The 22,995-nt window shown below is 42.7% G+C and overlaps 1 protein-coding gene across 1 annotated transcript; it reads right to left on the bottom strand.

Annotated features, from left to right (window-relative positions):
- Positions 1–2,880: 2,880 nt before the first annotated feature.
- LOC128409896 (cytochrome P450 2K6-like) lies at positions 2,881–18,174 on the bottom strand. The gene is made up of 9 exons (XM_053380420.1): positions 17,822–18,174; positions 15,770–15,932; positions 15,179–15,328; positions 13,707–13,867; positions 11,798–11,971; positions 10,390–10,531; positions 8,280–8,464; positions 7,517–7,658; positions 2,881–3,305 (listed from the first exon to the last, which is right to left on the bottom strand). The coding sequence occupies exons 1-9, from the start codon at positions 18,002–18,004 to the stop codon at positions 3,118–3,120; spliced, it is 1,488 nt and encodes a 495-aa protein (XP_053236395.1). The 5' UTR covers positions 18,005–18,174; the 3' UTR covers positions 2,881–3,117.
- Positions 18,175–22,995: the final 4,821 nt, after the last annotated feature.

Below are 22,995 nucleotides of genomic sequence, written 5' to 3'. Positions count from 1 at the left end.
ATCTTAAAATGCTGGCGGGTGGCAGCGAAGCCTTCGCTGCCGACCCCCAGCATTTTAAAAGCCCCTGGGACAGCGGAGGTCTTCTGAAGGCAGGCGGGGGGGGGGAGGTCTTCTGAATAGCGCTTCTCCGCTATCCCGAAGAGGTCCTGGACCTCTTCTGAAGGCCGGCGGGGGGCAAAAGTCTTTGCTCCCCCCTGCCTGCGTTCCCGGGATAGTGGAGAAGCGCAGCGCGTTTCTCTGCTATCCCGGACGGCTTTTGAAGGCAGGCGGGGGGGGAGCAAAGACTTTCGCCCACCGCCTGCCTTCAGAAGTCCTCCGCTGTCCCGGGGGCTTTTAAAATGCTGGGGGTCGGCAGCGAAGCCCTCCTGTCCCCGGAGCTTGCGGGGCGGGAGGTGGGGAGAAGGGCTTTTCTTCCCACCGCCAGCCTTCAGAACAGCCTTCTGAAGGCTGGCGGTGGGAAGAAAAGCCCTTGTCTCCCCCGCCAGCCTTCAGAAGAGGTCGGGGGACAGACTGTCCCCGGACCTGGTCTGAAGGCGGTTTCCATAGGAACGCATTGATTGATTTTCAATGCATTCCTATGGAAAACCGTGCTTCGCAAGACGAAAAACTCGTGGAACGAATTAGTTTCGTCTTGCGAGGCACCACTGTATGAGTGTACAACTTAGCTACTCGTGTACGCAGATTGAACATTTGTTGAATGTAACGTGAATATTTGCAATACTTGCTACTTCCTCATATTAGAGTAAATGTTTGTATCTGCCCTTTAAGGTAAAGAACAACATGCTACACTTGAGGGGACTGTTTCAGATGTGGGCAGACGTGGATTCCCCACTGACAGGAATTGGTAGGGGAGTGCAAACCCTGCATTTGAAGAGCCCACTCGCTCCGCATGAGGGGGCTTCACAGATAAGTTGCTTGTATAAAAAACTATTTTTAGGTCTCTGCAGCTTGTACAGTTGTTGTATTTCCCAAGTGAAACCATTATCACTAGCTCATATTTGGACACTTAACTGGGAATATGATGCTTCGAGATATTTTGTCAGGATTCACAGAATGCTGTGAAAGTAAGTCTGCAGGCTTGAGTTTGCTAGTTGATGCAACAGGCTGATGCAAAACCTTCTATAGAGGTACTGGGTCAGAATGACTCCGCAGTAATGTGCTGACAGTTGTTTGGCTGTCATTGTTTTAAACGGGAAATCTGTCCAGAGGTCATGGTGGTGGTGTAGAGGAGTGTAGTCAGAGAGAAAGAGAGTCTTCCTATTTGCTTTAAGGTGCAGCCAGGTACTTTGTCTGACTCTATGTACTGCTTCTGTAGATATTTGTATATATTTAGCTCCCAATAAATAATACTGCACTCTGTCTGATTGTATGTACAGCTTCTGTAGATATTTGTATATATTTAGCTCACAATAAATAATACTGCACTGAAGAACCTGGGACTCTGAGCATTCTGCTAAAGCACCGCGAAGAATTCGCGACAATTTGAAGGCATTTGTTAACATGTGAATACAAGAAACCAGTTTTGTCGGTTGATCTCTACGCCCGAAGCAGAGGCACCAACTTGTGCCCAAGATGTGACAGCATGAGCGCACAACATCGCAATGTCGGGAAAGATATGACAAGAGACTGCAAGATGGACCCGAGCCCTATTTATTTATTTCATAACATTTACACAACACTTGGCTGTAAATAAATAAAAAGTGGGCAGGTATCATGGACTGGCTGAGATGGGAGGCAGCAGCTGGGAAACCCCCGGAGGGAGAAGGTTCAGAGCCGGGGCACTGGTGGTGGGATGAGTGGTCAGTAGGAGAAGAGGGAGCTGACTGGGAGGAGGAGGTGTTGGAAGCTGAAGAGGTAACAGGGTTTCGTGAGCGGGAAGAAGCTGGGGCAGAGAGCAGTTCAGACAGGAGAGGAAGGGGCCAGGAGACAGAGATGACGCAGCCTGCCTCATCCAGGGAGTCTCCCTCTCCTGCTGCGACCAGCTCCCTTCTCCCTGGTCACCCAGAACATGGAGAGAAATGAAGACGGCAAAGTCGTGAGATGCAAGGTGATGGAGCTGTAGGCTGCGTGGGGAGGAGCCTTAGAGGGCAGTGGGAAGGTGGAGACCTTCAGTCCTCATATGTTGGCAGGAGCTGGAGGCAGGAGTAGGTCAGCAACAAAAACACCACCAGTGCCGGGGAAGTTAACTCTTTATTCAAAGAAACCAAAACAGTGCTTTCTCCCATCCAGTTTTTCCATAATACCCCCCGCCCCCAATTTTTAAAATAGAATCTCTCCACAGTGTAAGTTTTGCATCTGAAAGTGAATGAAATTTATTTTAATTGGCTAATATATTCCATATCTTTCTAACAGACTTAACTGTTTCAAGAGTTGTTTGAACTTTCAAATATCTTGATCCTAATGCTGCCCAACCTACCAAAGGTGCTTTGTATTTATGTAAAATCATCCAAAATATGATCTGGATATCAAAACTGGAAGGCCTCTCAGAATATAGATAAATCTGGGGACAATGTTCTTAATCAGATTCCTGATGCAAATTTTAAAAACAAGTGGAATTTATCATTGGACTTAACGGTCAGGGGTCCCTTTACCTTTTCACATGGAAAGACTTAATCTATTTTTTTACCTGTAGACTTGCTATAACTGTGGCCGTCAGTTAAAATCTGAGCCTCTTGATCAGAGTGAGGAGAAGCACCTGCATTTGACTACTCCTTTTTGACCATCCATCGCTTTTATCTTTGTTTTTAAAAGTGCCCTTCACTTAGAACCACATGCTGAAGCAGTAAAATACACAAGGAATGAAGTGGCTTGACACAAAATATATAGATTATAATTATTACCAGTATATAGATTATAGTAGGAAATTTATTTTCTGAACAGAATCAAATTTAAAAATTAAATTCCTAGGCTGAACTAAAGCACTCCAATTAACACGGAATCGTATTTACTACAAACATTAAGCAGAACATAGTGTGCAACACTTAAGTTTTGTGACACATGATGGGCCAATCCGACTGGAAGTCTACTGAACCAAAATGTCCATGGTTAATAAGGGTGTTTAAAAAGCGGTTTGCATTGCACACACAGGGAGGATAAGCAACCCATGAACTTTGTGTCTTATGAACGTGGCAGAGCACAGAGTTGGTGGGGCATGGGTGGTGTTGTGAACCCAACAGCAGGGGTCAAATCCAGGTCATCTTCAGATGTTCCAGGAGGTAGCTGGAATGTGAATCTTTGCAGGAGGCTTGTAAAGAAGAGGAAGAGCTCCATTTTGGCAAGATTCTCACCTAAACATGCTCTCCGACCTGTAAGGAAGCGCAAGCAGGATTGAAACTGGGTTCATGGCTTACTTAACAACATTTTATTGGTTTATCTATAATGGAATGCATCAAACTGCTTACTGTTTAATTTTCATAATGATACCATTCTAAAATGCAACAAGAATGAACACTAATCTTGAAGAAATGCATGTTCTTCAAGTGTCCCAATTCTCCAGTCCCACAATGCATGCTCTACTGCTGAGCTTGGGGAGAAGGATGAGCCAGCGCTTGCCCCTCCATAGTGGCTGCTGGAGGAGAGGATGTGTCTGTCGAGAACTAGCGTGATGATGCAGTGGCTCTGAGGGGGAGGCAGAGGGCAGAGCAGTCCTGGGTGGGAGGAAGGGGGAGCAGAACGGAGCACAAGGAGTCTGGATTTATTAAAAAATGCTTGGGGCAGCCATGTCTAATCTTGCCTCTTTCTGAAATGTGTTTATCGGTGTGTGTTTTTCCTTTTGTAAATCTACCAAAAGAATAAAATCAGATTGGGGCTAAGGGGTTTTCTCAGGACAGTGGAGGGTGCAAGTCGTGAGTCCTGTTGGTTTAGAAATGGCGGCACTCGACCTTCTTCTGAAAATAAATGCTCTGCGGGGGGCAGGGGACCACAAATGGTCTTTCGAGGAGGGTGAGTTGGGACATATGAAAAATGTCCTGATTTTCATCTGAAGAATGTTGGCAAGTATGCAAAAGATGAACTCCCAGCAAGAAGCATTGCTAAATACAGATTATAATTTTTTTTGCAAGCATATTAGCAAAGAGGATGAAAGAGTTACTACAAGAAATTATCAATAAAGATCAAGCGGGTTTCCTTCCTGGCAGACAGATGAAAGATAATATAAGGAATATAATTAATATTTTGGAATATCTGACTGCCAGGAATGAGAAACAAGCTATGCTAATATTTGTGGATGCAGAAAAGGCCTTTGATTATATATCATGGCAATTTATGTTAAAGAACTTGGAATTGATGGATGTGGGAAAGGAATTTTTCAATGGAATAAAGGCTATATATACAGAACAGAGAGCAAAGTTGATAGTTAATAACATCACTACAGAAGATATAAAAATAACTAAGGGTACAAGACAGGGGTGTCCTCTCTCTCCTTTGTTATTCATCTTGGTACTGGAGGTCTTCCTGAAATCAATAGGAAAAAATGAAGAAATAAAAGGGGTGACAGTAGGTCAAAATGAGTATAAGGTGAAAGCTTTTGCTGATGATCTGGTAATAACGGTGGAAGAACCAGTAAAAAGTGTGGGAAAAATATTAGAGGAGATAGAGCAGTTCGGTCAAGTAGCAGGGTTTATATTAAATAAAAAAAGACTAAAATAATAGCAAAAAACATGAATCAAGGCATGATAGAGACAATGCAACAACAGACAGGGATAGAAGTGGTAAAGAAAATTAAATATTTGGGAATATGGTTAACTCCGACTGCAAGAAGATCAAACATATCCATTCTTAAGGAAATCAGCCCTGAGTGCTCACTGGAAGGACAGATCCTGAAGCTGAGGCTCCAATACTTTGGCCACCTCATGAGAAGAGAAGACTCCCTGGAAAAGACCCTGATGTTGGGAAAGATGGAGGGCACAAGGAGAAGGGGACGACAGAGGACAAGATGGTTGGACAGTGTTCTTGAAGCTACAAACATGAGCCTGACCAAACTCCGGGAGGCGGTGGAAGACAGGAGTGCTCTGGTCCATGGGGTCACGAAGAGTTGGACACGACTAAACAACAAAATGGTTAACTCCCAAGAATATTGATCTGTTTCAAAATAATTATATACCAGTGTGGAATGGAATAAAAAGAGATCTGGAGGTGTGGGGAAGGATGAAGTTATCATTTTGGGGGAGAATTTCAACGATAAAGATGAGTGTGCTGCCAAAAATGTCATTTTTGTTTCAGACAATCCCTATAATTAAGGGGGCATCAATTTTTAAAGAATGGCAAAGAGTAATTTCAAGGTATATCTGGCAGGGTAAGAAGCCAAGAATTCAATATAAGCTATTAACAGATGCGAAAGAAAGAGGAGGCTTCGCCCTGCCAGACTTGAAATTATACTATGAAGCATCATGCCTCTGTTAGTTAAGGGAGTGGATAAAATTAGATAATGGAGAGCTGTTGGATCTGGAAGGTTTTGACAATAGATTTGGCTGGCACGCATATTTATGGTGTGAAAAGAAGAAAATACATAAGGGTTTTGAAAACCACATTTTCTGTAGATCTCTTATAGAAATATGGGATAGGTATAAAAACCTATTGGAACCAAAACTTCCTCACTGGTTATCTCCATTAGAAGTGATGAGTGTTAAAAAGATCAATATGAGGGGGATATGGATAACATATGGAGAGCTAATAATAAAAGAAGGAGGGAAGTGGAAAATGAAACCATATGAAGAGGTAAAAGAGTATGTGTATGATTGGTTGCATTACTATCAGGTTAATGAAATGTTTAAAAAGGATTTTAAAGAGTATGGTTATGTGGAAAGAGATTCAAAATTTCAAATAGAAATACAGTGGTGCCTCGCAAGACAAAATTAATCGGTTCCACGAGTCTCTTCGTCTTGCGGTTTTTTCGTCTTGCGAAGCACGGCTATTAGCGGCTTAGCGGCTATTAGCGGCTTAGCGGCTTAGCGGCTATTAACGGCTTAGCGGCTATTAACGGCTTAGCGACTTTAAGAAAAAGGAAACAAACTCGCAAGAACTCGCAAGATGTTTCATCTTGCGAAGCAAGCCCATAGGGAAAATCGTCTAGCGAAGCGATGCAAAAACCGAAAAACCCTTTCGTCTTGCGCGTTTTTCGTTTTGCGAGGCATTCGTCTTGTGGGGCACCACTGTATTAAGTAATGATCACAAAATATTATCAAAAATGTATAAATTGCTGCTGGAATGGTATACAAAAGACGAAGAAGTTAAATCGGTGATGGTGCATTGGGCTAGGGATTTTGGATATAATATACAATTTGAGGAGTGGACAAAATTATGGAATGATAGATTAAGATTTACGGCATGTACTGCGTTAAAGGAAAATGTCATGAAAATGGTTTATAGATGGTATATTACACCAGTAAAACTTGCAAAAATGTATAAAACATGTAATAAGTGTTGGAAGTGTAAAGAAAAGGAAGGGATATTCTATCATATGTGGTGGGAATGTAAGAAAGTGAAAGGCTTCTGGGAAATGATTTATAATGAGCTGAAAAAGATGTTGAAATATACATTTATTAAAAAGCCGGAAGCTTTTCTTTTAGGAATGGTAGGAAATGAAGTAAATAAAAAAGACTGCAAACTTTTCCAATACGCAGTAACAGCAGCGAGAATACTCCTAGCCCAAAAATGGAAACAGGAAGAATTCCCGATGATCGAAGAATGGAGAATGAAATTGACGGACTTCGCAGAATTGGATAAATTAACAGGGAAGATTCGATATTTGCGAGACCAGAAGTTCCTCGAGGACTGGGGAAAATTTACACATTATCTGAAAAGTATATGTGATGAGCAGACAGCGCTTGTAGGTTTTCAAGATGTTCTGTGAAACTATAAGGAATATTGTAAAAAAGGGAATAAGATTGGGGAGGTTATAATTTAAAGGCAATAGAAAAATTAGAAATGTGTAAACAAAAGAAAAGATTAAAACGGAAGGTTGGCAGAGAAACTGAGGGAAGTCAAAAAAGAAGACTATGTAATAAATTTCGAAAATGGTTGTATAAATTTGTATTTGAAAATGAATAAAAATATTTTTTTTTAAAAAAGAAGCATTCTACTGGCTGAAAACCAAGGGGAGTGGATGTTTTACAGCCCACGGTCTGAGAGTTTCTTGTACCCTAATCCTCCAAACAGCCTGTATCCATTCTCCACCACAGCAAGCAGGTGGCATTATCATAGATCAATGGCACATTCCGGCCAGGCAAAAGCCCACGAAGGGAATACAGAGCAGGTCCACTGAAAGCCAAGGCCTGGGGGAAGTTCTGAGGGTGGTTAGAGAGCCTTGAAGAGTCCAATTTGGCCACTGGCCCAGAAGTTGCCCTACTGAAAATGAATGATGTTGCATATCTTATTGCAGTTCTAAATGACAGATATAAGTACTCCCAAGTTTGGGATTGTGTCTTCCATCCAAGTTTTATTTTATGTTAATATACTTAGGATGGCCTGTTCATTTAGCTCACATTGGATATGTATAAATAGACAGAAAATGAGTTACCTGCAGAGAAAGGCATGAATGCATCTCTCTTTATGAACTTTCCTTCAGAGTCAAGAAAGTGCTCAGGATAAAATTGGTATGGTTTTTCCCACTGAGATTCATCGTGCAGCACGGAGGTCAGTAGTGGCATGATGTGAGTCCCCTGCAAAGGAAAAGCAAGAGTTATTTAAAAAATGGATATGGCCCATCAAGCAAATCGTTATGGTATAGTCCTCAATGTCTTTTATTTTTAAAGGAAGAAATGATCCGGAATATAAAGCAGAGATTATATACCATTAGATCCTTAAACAGTCATCATTGGACTGAGAGAATAGTTGACTGAGCCCCTTGCCCAACTTTTCTGGGATGACTCAATAAAGACCTGTATGCAGCGAGGAAGGCAGAAGCAAGTAGGCCCAGACTAGGGAACTGGGGCTCCAACAGGGGCCCCCAGGTGGGCAATGGCCCCCTACTTTACAAGGAGGTCAGTGGGGCCTGCTCCTAGTGGTTCAGAGCGGTGGACTCGTAATCTGGTGGACTCGTAATCTTGGCCTAGTGACACTTCTTTGAAGTCTCTCAGCCTCACTCACCTCACAGAGTGTTTGTTGTGGGGGAGGAAGGGAAAGGAGAATGTTAGCTGCTTTGAGACTCCTTAGGGTAGTGATAAAGCGGGATATCAAATCCAAACTCTTCTTCTTCTTAGCCTAAAGTGTAATGTCCTAATTAATGAAGAAATTGATCGCAGTCAACTGAGCAAAGAATGCAGTTTAATCAAAGTGGTTACCTTTGGAATGAAGTAGCCTTTGAGGGTAACATCCACAGTGGTTGCACGTGGCAGATTTGTTGGGATAATGTCAGCAAATCTCTGGATCTCATGGATCACTGCATCTACATATGGCATTTTCGTTCGGTGCTCAATCCTTGGCTGAGAAGATCCAACAACATTCACAATTTCTTCTTGGACCTTAACTGGGGGCAGTGGGGTAGGAATTTTTTTGTTAAAATAAACTCATTGGTGGCTCAAAAGCATATGTTTGCCATCAACTCATATCTTCAGATTTCCTGGTGTAACTGACAGCTAATTATGCAATGGGACTGCACAATCTCACAACATAAGGCAAAATTGTGGAAGACGCTATTCACCTGGGAATTTTAGTGGAAATACACAATTTACTTATAGTTATGTAGGAAGCGAAAGTCAGAAACATGCATGCTTAATTACACCCAACATGGGGGGGGCTGACATGTTTGATGTCACACAGTGAAACTAGGCCCAACAAGGCCCACCCAGTTGCGGAATATTGAGGAGGGCCACCCCCTCATTGTAAATTGTGGGGCTCAGCCCCCCAGCTTCCCAGGCCCCCAGATACAATGGTACCTCGGGTTACAGACGCTTCAGGTTACAGATGCTTCAGGTTACAGACTCCACTAACCTAGAAATAGTATCTCAGGTTAAGAACTTTGCTTCAGGATGAGAACAGAAATCGCACTCCAGCGGCGCGGTGGCAGCGGGAGGCCCCATTAGCTAAAGTGGTGCTTCAGGTTAAGAACAGTTTCAGGTTAAGAACGGACCTCTGGAGGGGGCCGCTAGGGGCGCCTTGGAAGATGGCGGATAATACCATCTATCCTGCTCGCACGAGGTAATTTTAGGCTGATTATGGGGAGTAAATCAGTCTCCCTTATCTTCCCAGGGAAGGGGAAGATGCTGTTTTCGCCCATGGTTGCCATAAATCATCCCCGAGTTCAGAAGAAGGAGAGGGTGCGAGGCACTGGGCGCATAACCCTCGTGCGGGTCTCGGAACTCCTCCGAAGCTGCTTCCAGGAGCGAAACTAGTTGTGTTACTTAAAAGGAAAAAATTTGGAGAAGTAAACGCACATGCTTCGAGAGAGGTCAGGAGTGTTTTTATTTGCTTATAATTTTACCACCGAGATGAAGAAGATTGGGACAGGAGGATTACATCAAAGAATTGCAGACATGCTGGTATGTGGAACGGAATAGAAAGGAGGGGAGGAAAGAACTTTTTACTTTTTCCATGTGATTTACTTAACAACCCTCCCCCTTAGAAGAACCGTCGCTACGACCAATTGTAAGTGGGACTAAAAATAAACTGTGTGGGGAAAAATAAATACGAATTGAAGGTTTTATTCTGTAAAAGATTTGGAAAGAAGAGTTGGCTCTTGGTGTGACGCAGTTACAATGTGATCCGACATGGACAGGCAGACCTTTGCTGCATGATATATGGCCTTAGGGAAGGGGAGCCGATTTGTTATCTGGTTGGAATCATAAAGTTGAAAAGGTGGTAGCCCTCCTGGAGAGGCTAATTTACGATGCAGCGGGTCTGGAAAAGTTTACGAGCGGACATTAAGATTGTATCTCATTGGAATGGAATAAGATGGCGGCGACTGCTCGAATGATTATTGGATCTATGTGATTGTTTTACAAGAGAGCACTACAAAGTCCACACAGAAGAATAAATAAGACTGTTTCTTTCAATCCACTTGTGGAGACAACTCGGAGGGACTGAAAAGGAAAATGAGTAACGACAAGGAGATGAGAAGAGGAGACTGAAAGCATCATTGCAAACAACAAAGCAGCAGAAATATAGATGATTGGCCTCCTGCCAATGTCGGAGCATGGGTACCCCCCACAAAAAATTATAATTTGGAAAATATTTGGATTTTATGATTTGTATTGTTACAATTTGGACTAATTGGTATATGTTTGATTTGATAAATGGAAACTTAATAAAAATTATTATTATTTTTTTATAAAAAAGAACGGACCTCCGGAACAAATTAAGTACTTAACCAGAGGTACCACTGTAGATATGTATAACTAGAATCAAGATATGCTAGCTAGAGTAATGGGAGCCAACCCAATGAAAAGCACTCACTCTGAATTTCAGGATATTTCATCATTAGTAACAGTCCCCAGCGCAATGTGGTAGAAGTGGTCTCCATGCCAGCAGCAAATAAGTTTCCCACAACGGCTTTTAGGTTTTCATTGTGGAAATATCCATCCGGCTTGTCCTTCTCCTGGGGTGTAAAAAGAAAGAACTGGCAATAACCAGGTGAATGAGGAAATTCCATTTGCAGATATCAAAGGAGTTAGCCAAGGGCTGGGAGGGCACTCACTGGAATGGAAAGAGCAGAGAAGCGGTATAGGAAAGTAGAAAAATCATACACAGCAAGCACACTCAAATCTCTTTTCTCCATGAAAGCATGTCACAGGTTGAAGAAAGGAGCATGGTACAAAAGAAATACTGGGGGGGGGGGGGGAGCATGACGTGTTGGACTAGTCATGGAATCATAGAGTTGGAAGGACCCTGAGGATCATCTGTTCCAAACATCTGCAGTGTAGGACTGCAGCTGTCCCTTACAGGGATCAAATCTGAAACCTTGTCGTACGCAGCATCGTATTCCTACCAACTGAGCTACCGTCTCTCAAAGGTTGATTTTTTTTCTTTTTCTCTTGAGAGGAGTGGGAGTCCCACTGGAAAAACAGCCCTGCAAGCAATCAGATCACAGACTCCGGATATTCGCCAAAGCTTTATAGAGCAAAAGTAAAATAAAATGTGCAGAGTACAGTGGTACCTCGGGTTACATACGCTTCAGGTTACAGACTCTGCTAACCCAGAAAGAGTGCTTCAGGCTAAGAACTTTGCTTCAGGATGAGGACAGAAATCGTGCAGTGGCGGCGCAGCAGCAGCAGGAGGCCCCATTAGCTAAAGTGGTGCTTCAGGTTAAGAGCAGTTTCAGGTTAAGAACGAACCTCCGGAACGAATTAAGTGTTCGGGGTCAATTTCGTCCAGGGGGTCCGGCACACTTCTCTTGCGCAGCTCTGGTCTTCCCCCCGGGACCTTTGACTCAGCAGAGCGTAAAACACAGCGGAAGTAGAAGCTTGAAACGTTCTTCGTGCGGTGGCAGTAACTCAGGCTGACACTTAGCAGTCTCCTTATCTTTAAAGACTTTATTCCTTAGCAAAACACAGCAGTTATAAATCTCCTGCCTGGAGACAGTTCACCCATCTTGCTTGCTCACCGGAGCAAACACACAGACTGAAAGAACACAGAGAAAACCACACCCCTTCCGTGTTCTATGCCCGCCCTCAGAATGTGAGGCGTCATCACTCAGAACTCTTAACCCTGTAAGTTCTGAGCCTCTCCTAACATTAAGTACTTAACCTGAGGTACCACTGTATATTAGACACCAGCTCACATGGAAATGTATTTTTAAAACGTGAACATTTCAACATTTGAAAGTATAAAAAAAATTATTGGCAGGCTTAAAAGACTCTATTACCTCTTGCTGTCTCAGAAGAAATGAATCAATTAAGCTCCTTTGGTTGTTTTCATCCAGATCTCTGAGGTGTTGTATGAAGGTGGCATTTATGAAGGCATGCATCTCATCTCTGTTGTGAAGGATAGTCTTACGGGCTCCCAAAAGCGAGCCAAGAGCAGGAAATACATTATACAGCTGTAAGGATAGAATACGACAAAGAGGAAAAGCCCAGTGCTTAATTCTCAGGTGGTACTCCAAATATCTCATCTTCCACAGAGGAATAAACAATGAAACAGAACAATAATGTATTTGGGTTGGAGCAACGTTGAGTAAATATCCCTTAGAGGCCAAGGCTGGAGGCCATTTTCTTATGTGCTGTTGTAGTTATGTAGTTGTAGTTTATTTGTGGATTAGCAGTTTGATCAGATGTGGACAAACCCCTAGACAGAGGTCAACCAGAAGTGGCCAGGGGCAGCAAAATGCCCCCCTGGCACTGTCCCCCACAGACCCATGGTGCCACTCACAGTGCTGCCACAATACAGGGCAAAACTGAGACATGGCTGGCAGTGGTGCAACAGCAGGGACAGAGAAGCGGTTGGATCTGCCACCTGAGGCAAATTGCTTCACCTCAGCTCATGTCAGCATCTGTCTTGGGCTGGCGGTGGGGCATTTTTAGCTCTACCCCAACATTGCTTGTATTATCCCTGGCCATTAGCCATTCTTGCTGGAGAGCCAAAGGCTTTCAAAAGCTTCACTCAAAAGCTTGACACATCTGACTTAGACTTTCAAAAAAGCTTGCACAACAAAGACTCCTGGGTAAGAAAAGCAGGCGTTGGAATAAGGAGGAGAGGTTCTCTAGTGAGTCAGGAAGTGGGGCATAGGAATAGACAAACATTCTCCCAATAGAAGGATGTAGAAGTGGAGTCCCCAAAGGATAGAAATGGGGTCGTGTATATTAAAAAAAAACACCTTTATATTTTAAAAAGATGAAATTACAAAAGAAATAAAATATTTCAACTATATATAATTTCATAAGATCATGCATACAATATACAAATCGTCAGTTATGGTTTGAGTTATCTAACTATTATATTTTAAGCAGAATATCCAATTATATGAATGAAAATAATAAATGGGGTGAATATTGTCTTGAATTTTTATATTTGCTTTTTTAAAATAAATTTATTTGGGGCCCTTCTTTCAATATCTCTTTTAGAACTTTTAAGTTGTGTTAACAATGCTGCATCCCATGTGTTTTATACATATATACATTTATACATATATTTAGCTTTGACTAGTCTGGCTGTAGTGGTTATAAGAGTAGCAAAGTTCAAAATCTCTCTTGCTTGCTATGCCTTTCCAAATCTAATGTATTTGGGTATTAAAATCATATTGGTTCCAAGAATTTAATTTATAACCAAAAGCTTTTAATCTTACAAGAAGTCCAAAATATATGTGTAAAATAGCTGTTCCTATATTTTTGAATTTCCAACATTGTCTCTTTGAAAATTATAACCACTTCCATTCAGCTTTAGTAACTGAAGAATTAATGTCTCTCTCAAATGTCTCTGCTCAAAACTGAAGGATGATTGATCTAAACCGAATAATTATTTGCATTATTTGGCCAACATACCTTTACTTTGGAAGGTGAGTATTAATTTCTCTGCTTTCCTTAATACCTGAAGATTGCAATTCCTTTCTACTAATACTTTCCCTTGCAAATATGCAATACCTCTCCCCTCCTAAAAGCTGCACAGAGACAGCTGAGTGAGGACCTTTGGAAGGAAATGCTGTCCTGGGATCTTACGAAACTCATATTTCTCAAGATGTGTTTTGCAGTGAAGCCCGAACAATATGGAATTGCACCCACATTGAGTATTATGTGAATACAACCAACTATTTCTTTTCCATTTGAGAAAGCTTAGATTACCATGACAGAGGGGCTTCCAAAAAGCCGGATATTTTCATTGACCAACTTCAGAAGTTTTCTAAATGTGGAATCTTCGTATTCAAATCGCTTGTTTAGTAGGATGGACACTATGATATTGGCAACAGCGGCATTCATAATTGTGGTGGTTTCAAATGGTTGTCCTATACATAAATATTAAACGATGTTCAGATAAAATACCAATTAGAATAGCTCTTCTCTGCCTTAGGTTCCCAGTGTCAGCCTACCAATGTATAAAGGTAAAGGTAAAGGGACCCCTGACCATTAGGTCCAGTTGTGGCCGACTCTGGGGTTGCGGCGCTCATCTCGCTTTATTGGCCGAGGGAGCCGGCGTTTGTCCGCAGACAGCTTCCGAGTCATGTGGCCAGCATGGCTAAGCTGCTTCTGGCAAACCAGAGCAGCACGCAGAAACTCCGTTTACCTTCCTGCCAGAGCGGTACCTATTTATCTACTTGCACTTTGACATGCTTTCGAACTGCTAGGTTGGCAGGAGCAGGGACCAAGCAACGGGAGCTCACCCCGTCATGGGGATTCGAACCGCCGACCTTCTGATCGGCAAGTCCTAGGCTTTGTGGGTTAACCCACAGCGCCACCCGCGTCCCTCTACCAATGTATAGAGCACATTTATCTTAGAAACTGATCCTACGTTCTGGTGTACTTGAAGATATCTGAGTTAAGAAACGCTAAAAAGAGTCATGGGCAGTATATACCTAACCAGAGGTCTTCATCCTTTTTGAGTCCATAACTCCCTTGACCAGTTACATTCTTTCTGTGGTTTCCTGTGGGGCAAATGCACTCCAAGCCTCAGGAGCCAGTTACCGGTATGTCACCCCTTGCCTGCAGAGCCAGTAGCCTTTCACCCTTTTTCAAACACCCTCCCTCATGAAGTGTTCCCTCAGCCACCTCTCCTCTCCCCTCTCCTTGGGAGCTTGTAGCCAGGGTTGCTGCAACAAACAGCTGTGCAAGCCTTTGGGAGGCAGAGATGCGAGAGGGGATCGTAGGAGGGAGGACAGGAAAGAGGGACAGAGGCCAGCATTACCTCACACTGACCTGAACACTGCAGATTGGTAACTTCTTCACAGGGAATCCTGGTTACTATAGTTCTGAGAGTTAGCAATATGTATATAACACATTATTGTGGATCGAGGGCCCGACCCCCGCTATGTGAAATAAACACACAAGGACACGTGCAGGACGACGACTGAGGAGGAGGCGGAGCTGGAGCCGCAGCATTAAGCTGCTAAACACGCCCCCCGGAGACACCTGGTTGGCTGCCTCCGGTGGGCGTGGGCACCAGCCAGGTGAGGAGGGGCGGGGACTAAGGCCCCCGGCCAGGGGCGGAGCTCGGGCTCCCGCCCACAACCACTCCCCTCTCTTCCAGGGAGGAGAGTCTTTCTGGGCATCTAATGTAGTGTTGTTTTGCCCTGTAGCAGTAGAGGGAAACACTAACCCACCTTGGTAAGATTCAAATGTCTTAATCAGGACACTGCATTCTTCCACAATTCTGTCCTCTATGGACCTTTTCCCCATGCCATAGTCCCGTAATGTGCTTAGTGCAAACCGCCTCATCACTTTCCAGGTTTCACCATGTGAAAAAAGAACACCTGAAGAACAGAGATCAAGTTTCAAGTTATCATGGCTAAAATAATATGTTTTGGCTTATCTCACCCTTCTTCTGTGGAACTGAGGATGCCTCTCAGCTGGTCCCTCTTCCGGTCTCTGATAGGACACTTCAGCAATATCCCTATGGGTTGTACCCTCAGAACACAATTGCACAGGGGGTTCTTTAGTTTACGGCCCTTCAGTTGTAACGGTACATTATCTTATGACCAGATTCTCCTATTCCCTCAACACTACTCTTTTGCTGGCAGTGACAAAGACATCTGACATTATCCATCCAATGGCTGCAGCTACACTGGTCGATTGGCAGGCTATAATTGAAACTAACAATCAGTTCTATGAACCTTGTGGCACAGATTCTATATTGCTATGATAACTAAGTTTCACAAACAGCACACGCTATTATACAGAAGAAAAGACCTCACCAAAGCCCCTTGTAAACTCCTCAAAAATTGGGATGAGGGGTCTCTCTGCAAAAGCGTCCGCCTGATTCACCAGAGCCTCCTTGACTGTCTCATACCCTGTCAGCACCACCATTTTCTGGAATCCCATTTGGATGCGGAAGATGGGGCCATGTTCTTTTGACAACTGGAGTTCAACGACCAAAAGAGAGAAACATCAAATAAACCCCCCAAACATACATAGATACTCTCTCAGATCTGAAATAAAAACTGATTTAATTTACATGATTGCATGGTATAATTCATCAACTTATAATGTCTAAGCATTGTCTATCACATGGGTGCCTTTAGCAAGAGGAGTAACTTCAAATTATTAAGAAGAAAGTGCAATAGGATGGCAAATTCTGCAGGTCCTTTATTTTATTTGGAGATGTTGTTGTTGTTTAGTCGTTTAGTCGTGTCTGACTCTTCGTGACCCCATGGACCAGAGCACGCCGGGCACTCATGTCTTCCACTGCGTCCCGCAGTTTGGTCAAACTCATGCTGGTAGTTTCAAGAACACTGTCCAACCATCTCATCCTCTGTCGTCCTTTTCTCCTTGTGCCCTCCATCTTTCCCAACATCAGGGTCTTTTCCAGGGAGTCTTCTCTTCTCATGAGGTGGCCAAAGTATTGGAGCCTCAACTTCATGGATCACTGCCTTGCAGTGGCAAAGGGGCTTGAATAACTCAGAGAAGCTGTGAGCTGTGCCGTGCATGGCCACCCAAGATGGACAGGTCATAGTGGAGAGTTTTGACCAAACGTGATCCACCTGGAGGAGGAACCAGCAAGCCACCCCAGTATCCCTGCCAGGAAAACTCCATGGACAAAGACAACAGGCATATTTGGAGATAATTGTGAGCAAATAAAGTTGAAAACTGATGTGAATTTTCCTTCCTTAACAAATTGAAAGTTAGAATCATAGAATTGTAGAACTGGAAGGGACCACAAGAATCATCTAGTCCAACCCCCTGAAATGTAATAATCTTTTTGCCCAACGTGGGATCGAACCCACGACCCTGTGATTAAGAGTCCCCTGCTTGATCAACTGAGCTATCAGTTCTGGCTGCTCATAATTAGGCTCCTCAGTTTCACCCGAGGAGTGCCAGTGCTTTCCAATATTGCCTTTAGCTAAAATTACCCTGGAGACTTAATCTAGATTTAATCTAATAAATTTTTTTACACCTGCCCAAAGAATCCTGGGAACTGTGGGTGTTGCGAAGAGATGAACATTCTCAATAAGAACATAATTTCAGACATGGGCGCTCTTAAAAGCCCACATTCAGCAATATAATTGCTTTGTTTTGTTTCACGCAAGATAATTGTGAAAATTTGAGTGGATTCTAAAATGATGTATTTAGAAGTGCTGGCTTCACACTGAAAAGTTCGATAATTTTGCAGCTAATTTTTGCGGATAAGGCTGGTTAAGGTAAAGGTAAAGGGACCCCTGATTGTTAAGTCCAGTTATGGACGACTCTGGGGTTGCGGTGCTCATCTTGCTTTCAGGCAAAGGGAGCTGGCGTTTGTCTGCAAACAGTTTTCCGGGTCATATGGCCAGCATGACTAAGCCGTTTCTGGTGAACCAGAGCAGCTCATGGAAACGCCATTTACCGTCCTAGCGGAGCGGTACCTATTTATCTACTTGCACTTTAATGTGCTTTCGAACTGCTAGGTTGGCAGGAGCAGGGACTGAGCAACGGGACCTCACCCTGTTTTGGGGATTTGAACTGCTGATCTTCTAATTGGCAAGCCCTAGGCTCTGTGGTTTAGACCACAGCGTCACCCATATCCCAGGCTGGTTGTGACATTCCTAGTCCCCTCCTCCAGTGACCCAGTTCCTCCACTGCACAGATCAGCTATCAGCCTAAACCATAACAGCAGTCACACACAGAAAGGAAGAAAAAAAGGAATAAGCCATACTTGACAGAGTTTTATATTTTTGCATATCTGCATATATGAGATGGAACACTGACATCTACCTGACCTAAAAAGATCCACAGAATCTTTGCCTTGCTGCAGAAAGAACAGAAAACGTTACCTTTAACATTGTTCTGTAAGGTCTCTTCAGATCCATCATGTGGAGATGCCCAACAAGTGGTAAAGGTGTCGGACCTGGTGGGAGATTTTTGGAGCTCCTATTCCAGAAACTGCCCCATTTCCAAATGAATATAATTGTAAGGATGAGCAGGAACAATGTTGGAATCTGTTCAGTCCAATCCATTTCTTTTCAGTGAGCAAATTTCTGAAGCGATTACTGAGAAAGTCACAACATAGTTTGATCAAGGACAATGTCTGCCGTCTGAAATGAGCAGCAAATACTAGGAACTGTCTCTACTGATTCATTTCATTCAATGAATTGCCTTCCACTCTCCCCCCCCTCCGACTTTATTGCAATCTAAGCTTGATGATTTAGCTTTCCCTTTATACTTACTTGAGCAGGGGTGTTTTCTTCCGGAAATGAAAGCATCATTCAGCCGGTTCAATCTCTTTTGAATTCTCGGAAGGTCCAATGTTCAGTTTTAGAACAACCTTATAGAATCACAGAACTGGAGAGTTGGAAGGGACCCAAACAACCGTTAAGAAATCCTCTTGTGTAATTATTGAACTAGTGAGATATTTTTGAAATAGTTTCAGAACCTCCTGAGCTCCTTCTTTACAAATATTCTGCTATTCAGCATTTGTGTGTAACTAGTTTAGTTAATTAATATACTGGTGGCAGCAAAATAGGGAGATGTTTCCTGGGAAATACTGCACAAATATTTTGTGTGTGTGTGTATGCAATTTTCTGCACTATGCAGCATGGCCCTCTTCTGTCAAGTCATCTCTGGAACTATTTGCTTCATAAACAAACTTGTGTTATATACTTTCTCTTGGCTTATGCAACATTGTGGTTTAGCTGATGATGATGTCTTTTATTTACAGTTGCTCTTGACTCATAAGGTCCCAGAACAGATTACATCCATTTTAAGCACCTGGTGGCAGGAGGCTCAGGTGTTGATAGGTGGCTACTGGCTTATAGGTGGCTACTGGCTTATTTTGTGTCTTAGGACGTATCTGTGCGAGATAACCAGCCTCATACAACCAGCATGCTAATGCACGAATGGGTTAAAGCCATAGAGTAAGCTGTCCTGCCAGGTTTATTTAGGTCACTTCCCCTCACCTTGGAAGATATCCAAGCCTGTTGTTGTACCTCAGTCTGCCTGAGAAGCTCAGTATGTAAAAGAAGTCGGAGCTGGTTGCTCACAAGCCGTTCTTGAGTTCCTATACCAATAATTTAAAAATGTTCACCAGTTTGAATCTTAGCCAGGTTTTACTGCCTGTGTCTTTTCTGACTGATGTATGGAAAAGCACATGAACCTGACCTTTGTAAGTAAACCAGTTTTTAACTTATCAAACTTGTGTTCTTTTCTTATGTAGAGGGAAGAAGAAAGTTTTGGAATTCACAAGGATATATTTTAAAGGTCCAACGGCCTATATTTCCACACTTTACTTTGATGCATATTTTGTAATTTTAAATGTCTGCTGGAGTTCTCTCATCAAAGAGTACTTGCCCCTAACTCAGATCTTGGTACCCAGGAATTCTAGTGGGTCCAGGGAAGAATATATTTGTTAAGAGTCCAGTGGGGAATACTTTAGTAGACATTTCGGCATTTAAAATGATTTTTTAAAACCTGACTTTAAAAACAGAGAAAGATTGCCCTTCCCCATGGTTTCACGCAGCCAGAGACTCCATGTTGTATTTTTGTTTTTTGTTCTTTTATTATTCTGAGGTCCCCCCCCCACATTGTAGAGTTTTGAGAACAATCTCTTATTTTCTGCATTGTTCCTGACATATTTTTAAATTCCTTTGGGTTTTCTCTCTCTTTTATGATGGATATCCACAATCTCATTGCTTCTCATACTGCTTAGATGCACAGAGAGTAACTTTATCCAATGGAAGTGAAGATTGGATGTCAATCTTAGAATGAGAGGGTTATTTCTTGCATCAAACAAGAGAAGCCTAGAAATGATGCAGCAGGATTACTATGGATTAACAGTGTATTACTATGGATATTCTTTCAGACTCCCAGCTAATTCGCACCAACAATTGTGACACAGCCATTCAGATGATTGGCAGTTTACAGAAAGCCATTGGAGTTACAAGCAAGCATGCGCTTTGAGCTTGAATGAGGGAACTATTCAAATTAAAGCTCTTGTTGAGAAGCTGGAATGAGCAAATTTTTAATTACACTATGAACTGAAAGTTTGCTACCCAGCATAATCAGTCACATGACATGACACGGCACACACACAAACCATTTGAATGGGAATGCCCATCACCGGGGGGTGGCAGCCCCTTGAAATATTTTATTGGCAGGGCCAAAGGGACCTTGGCCCCTAGGAGTTTGCTTCTATGTTTCCTGGTATCAACATCAAACTGACTGGTCGGTAGTTACCTGGGTAACTACCCACTTTTAAAGATGGAAACAACATTGGCCTTCCTCCAGACTGCAGGGACCTAACCTGTTCTCCAGGAATTCTCAAAGATTATAGACAGAGGCTCTGAGACATCTGTAAGCTCCCTTAGTATCCTTGAGTGCAGCTTAACATGCCCTGGAGATTTGATTTAAAGTAGCTAGGTGTTCCCTTACCTTTTTTTAAAAAAAAAATAATATTTATTAAGAGTTTCAAAATTACAGAAAGAAAGAAGAAAAAGCAAGAAAAAACAACACCACAATATATAAAAAAGAAAAACGGAAAAAATACATAAAAAACCAATACAACACCACAACAAGAAAAGAAAAAAAATTGCAAATCCCTTTTGCATATCTTTACCTTTCATTTGCTTGTTTCATTGACCTCCTCACACCTCCCTTTTTGTATTCTAGCTTAATTAGTTGTTTCAGCAAATTCTTTCCATCTTTCTCAATTTTTATTAAATAGTTTATCTTAACAGTCTAACCTATTACTTAACTCAACAGATCCTTTCCATCTTTCACCATATTCTGTTATTCAATTTGCCTTAATTTGTTTAAGCTTATCTTGCCGTAAAATGCCTTAGAACTTAAAACTTAATACTTATTTATACATAACTCCTTATATCATTTCTACTAAAGCCCGATAGTTTCATTCCAACATTTCCCCCAATATTCATTAATTTACACTAATTCCCAATATAACAATTTTTCTTTATAGACTTTCTTCCAATCTTCATCCAACATCTCTTCTTCCTGGTCTCGGGTTATGTCAGTCCTTACTGTCCATTCCATCTAGTCCATCAACCTGGTAGTCTTATGTCCGAGGCTCTTAAGTCTTTTCCATGCCCCTTCTGCAGATCTTCTTCTTCTTGTTTATACTTGCAATTTTCCTTGTCTTTTGTTGGTCTCTTTCTTAATTTCTTTCCTTTCTCATTGAAGAGTGGGTCTCTGGGGGTTTGCAGCCCAAAATTGCCTCCCCTCATCAGACCAACCCATTCCCCAGAGTCCCACTCCCCGCAGTCATCAACATAATCCAAAAAATATTCAACAGCATGTTTCAGAGTCCCTCTGAAATTAAGAGCCTCCTCAGCTCCAGACTTTCCCTGGCCCACTCCAAATGCAATCTTCAAAAACAGCGGCTTATGCTCCTGCAGGGCCTCAGATCTCTCCATTTGTATTGCTTGAGGTGCTACCGCAACCTCATCCATTATCTTCTGCACTTGTACTTGCCCAGTTAAAACAGGTTCCTGAGTTGGTCCCTGAATAATTTCTGTGACAGTATTCCCTACAGCCGTCATCAAATGCAGCTTTTCATCTATTAAATCCATCTTCTCATGCATCTGCTCCAACAGTGCATTTGTCTTGCAAAAAGCAAGCACCAAAGCTTCCTCCCAACACATTTTGTCCAAGGTCAAAAGACTGGTCCCACGATCTTAATCTTACAGCTGTAGAGTCTCCAAGCAGACTGCAGCAACAATTTAACAAGCTCCCTCTAGAGGAGACAATTTCTACTTGTATCCATCTTTTTAAAGCAAGTCCAACAAAGGAAGATTACTTTCGTTTTTCAAATACTTTGTTTCTTTAAAATGCAAAAGGCAACATTGGAATCAGTTTGTTTCTCTTTTTTAACTATCTGTCAAAATGTTCCATTCATAGTCAATGAACGTCTCCAACAATTTCTGTCTCTGACACCCCGTTCCCAGGTTTGAGACGGTGGAAACTTATCTTTCTTTACTCCCTCTCCTGCAGGCTTAAACAGTCAAAGTCCCCCCCTTTTCTCCTGCTTCCAGGGGGGTTTTAGTGGTTATAAATGAAGGAAATTTTGACCTTTATAAACGACTTTCCAGGCTATTAGCTTACAAGGTTTTGCTTCACTCTATTTACAAAAAGCGGAAGGCGGACTTCCTGTTTTGAACCTTCCCGCTTCGATGCCAAATTAATATGCTTCTTGATCCAATTTTCCGTTTCTACTCACGGGTACTTGTTTAGAGTCCAATTGTCCACAGGAAAAAGTCAGCGCTCTCCGGCAATGGCTGTGCGGCTTCACTCCGTGAAAATAGCAATCAGTTCGCGGCACCACGCCGCTCACCCCACTTTGCTCCGGAGCCCCGAAATGGGGTTCCCCGCGAGTAGGGGAGGTGCTCCTGGTGCCCTGCCGAACCCCACGTTCCCAGGCTTCCTCCGCCTGGGATTTCTAGCGGGTCCCCACCTTCGCCGCGGTGGGAAGATCCAGTTTCCACGGAGCCAGTTCCTCCGGTCGGAGGAACTCCGCCATTTGCCGATGGCGCTAACCCGGAAGTCTAGGTGTTCCCTTACCACCTCTTTTCCTATCTTGGACTGCAGCTTCCTCTTTGCACTGTTCATTCTGTTATCACCAGGTCTGGCACTGCTTTCACTTTGGGTGAAGACACAGGCATAGTACTGTAGTTGTTGAGCAGTTTCCGCTTCTCTCTGTTACCCTAGCATTTCCCCATTTTCTCCATGCAGAGAACCTATTATTTGCTTGTTCTTCTTACTTCAAACATAGCTGAAAAAACCTCTCTTGAAGTCTGAGTTCATTCTGAGTTTTGGCCCACCTGACCTTCTCCATGCAAATGTTGGCTACTCGTGTATATTCCTCCTTTGTGGTTTTCCCCTTTTTTCATTTCTTATACATGTCCTTCTTAAATCTCAGCTCATCTGTGAACTCCTCATGCAACCACACTAGTTTATTTAGATGCCTCCCACTTTTCTTTCCTGCTGGAATTGCCTGCAT

The sequence above is a fragment of the Podarcis raffonei genome, chromosome 3 (assembly GCF_027172205.1).
Source record: "Podarcis raffonei isolate rPodRaf1 chromosome 3, rPodRaf1.pri, whole genome shotgun sequence".
NCBI lineage: Eukaryota > Metazoa > Chordata > Lepidosauria > Squamata > Lacertidae > Podarcis > Podarcis raffonei.
The sequence above is the reverse complement of the archived record's forward strand: the minus strand, read 5'-3'. Positions and strand labels throughout refer to the sequence as shown.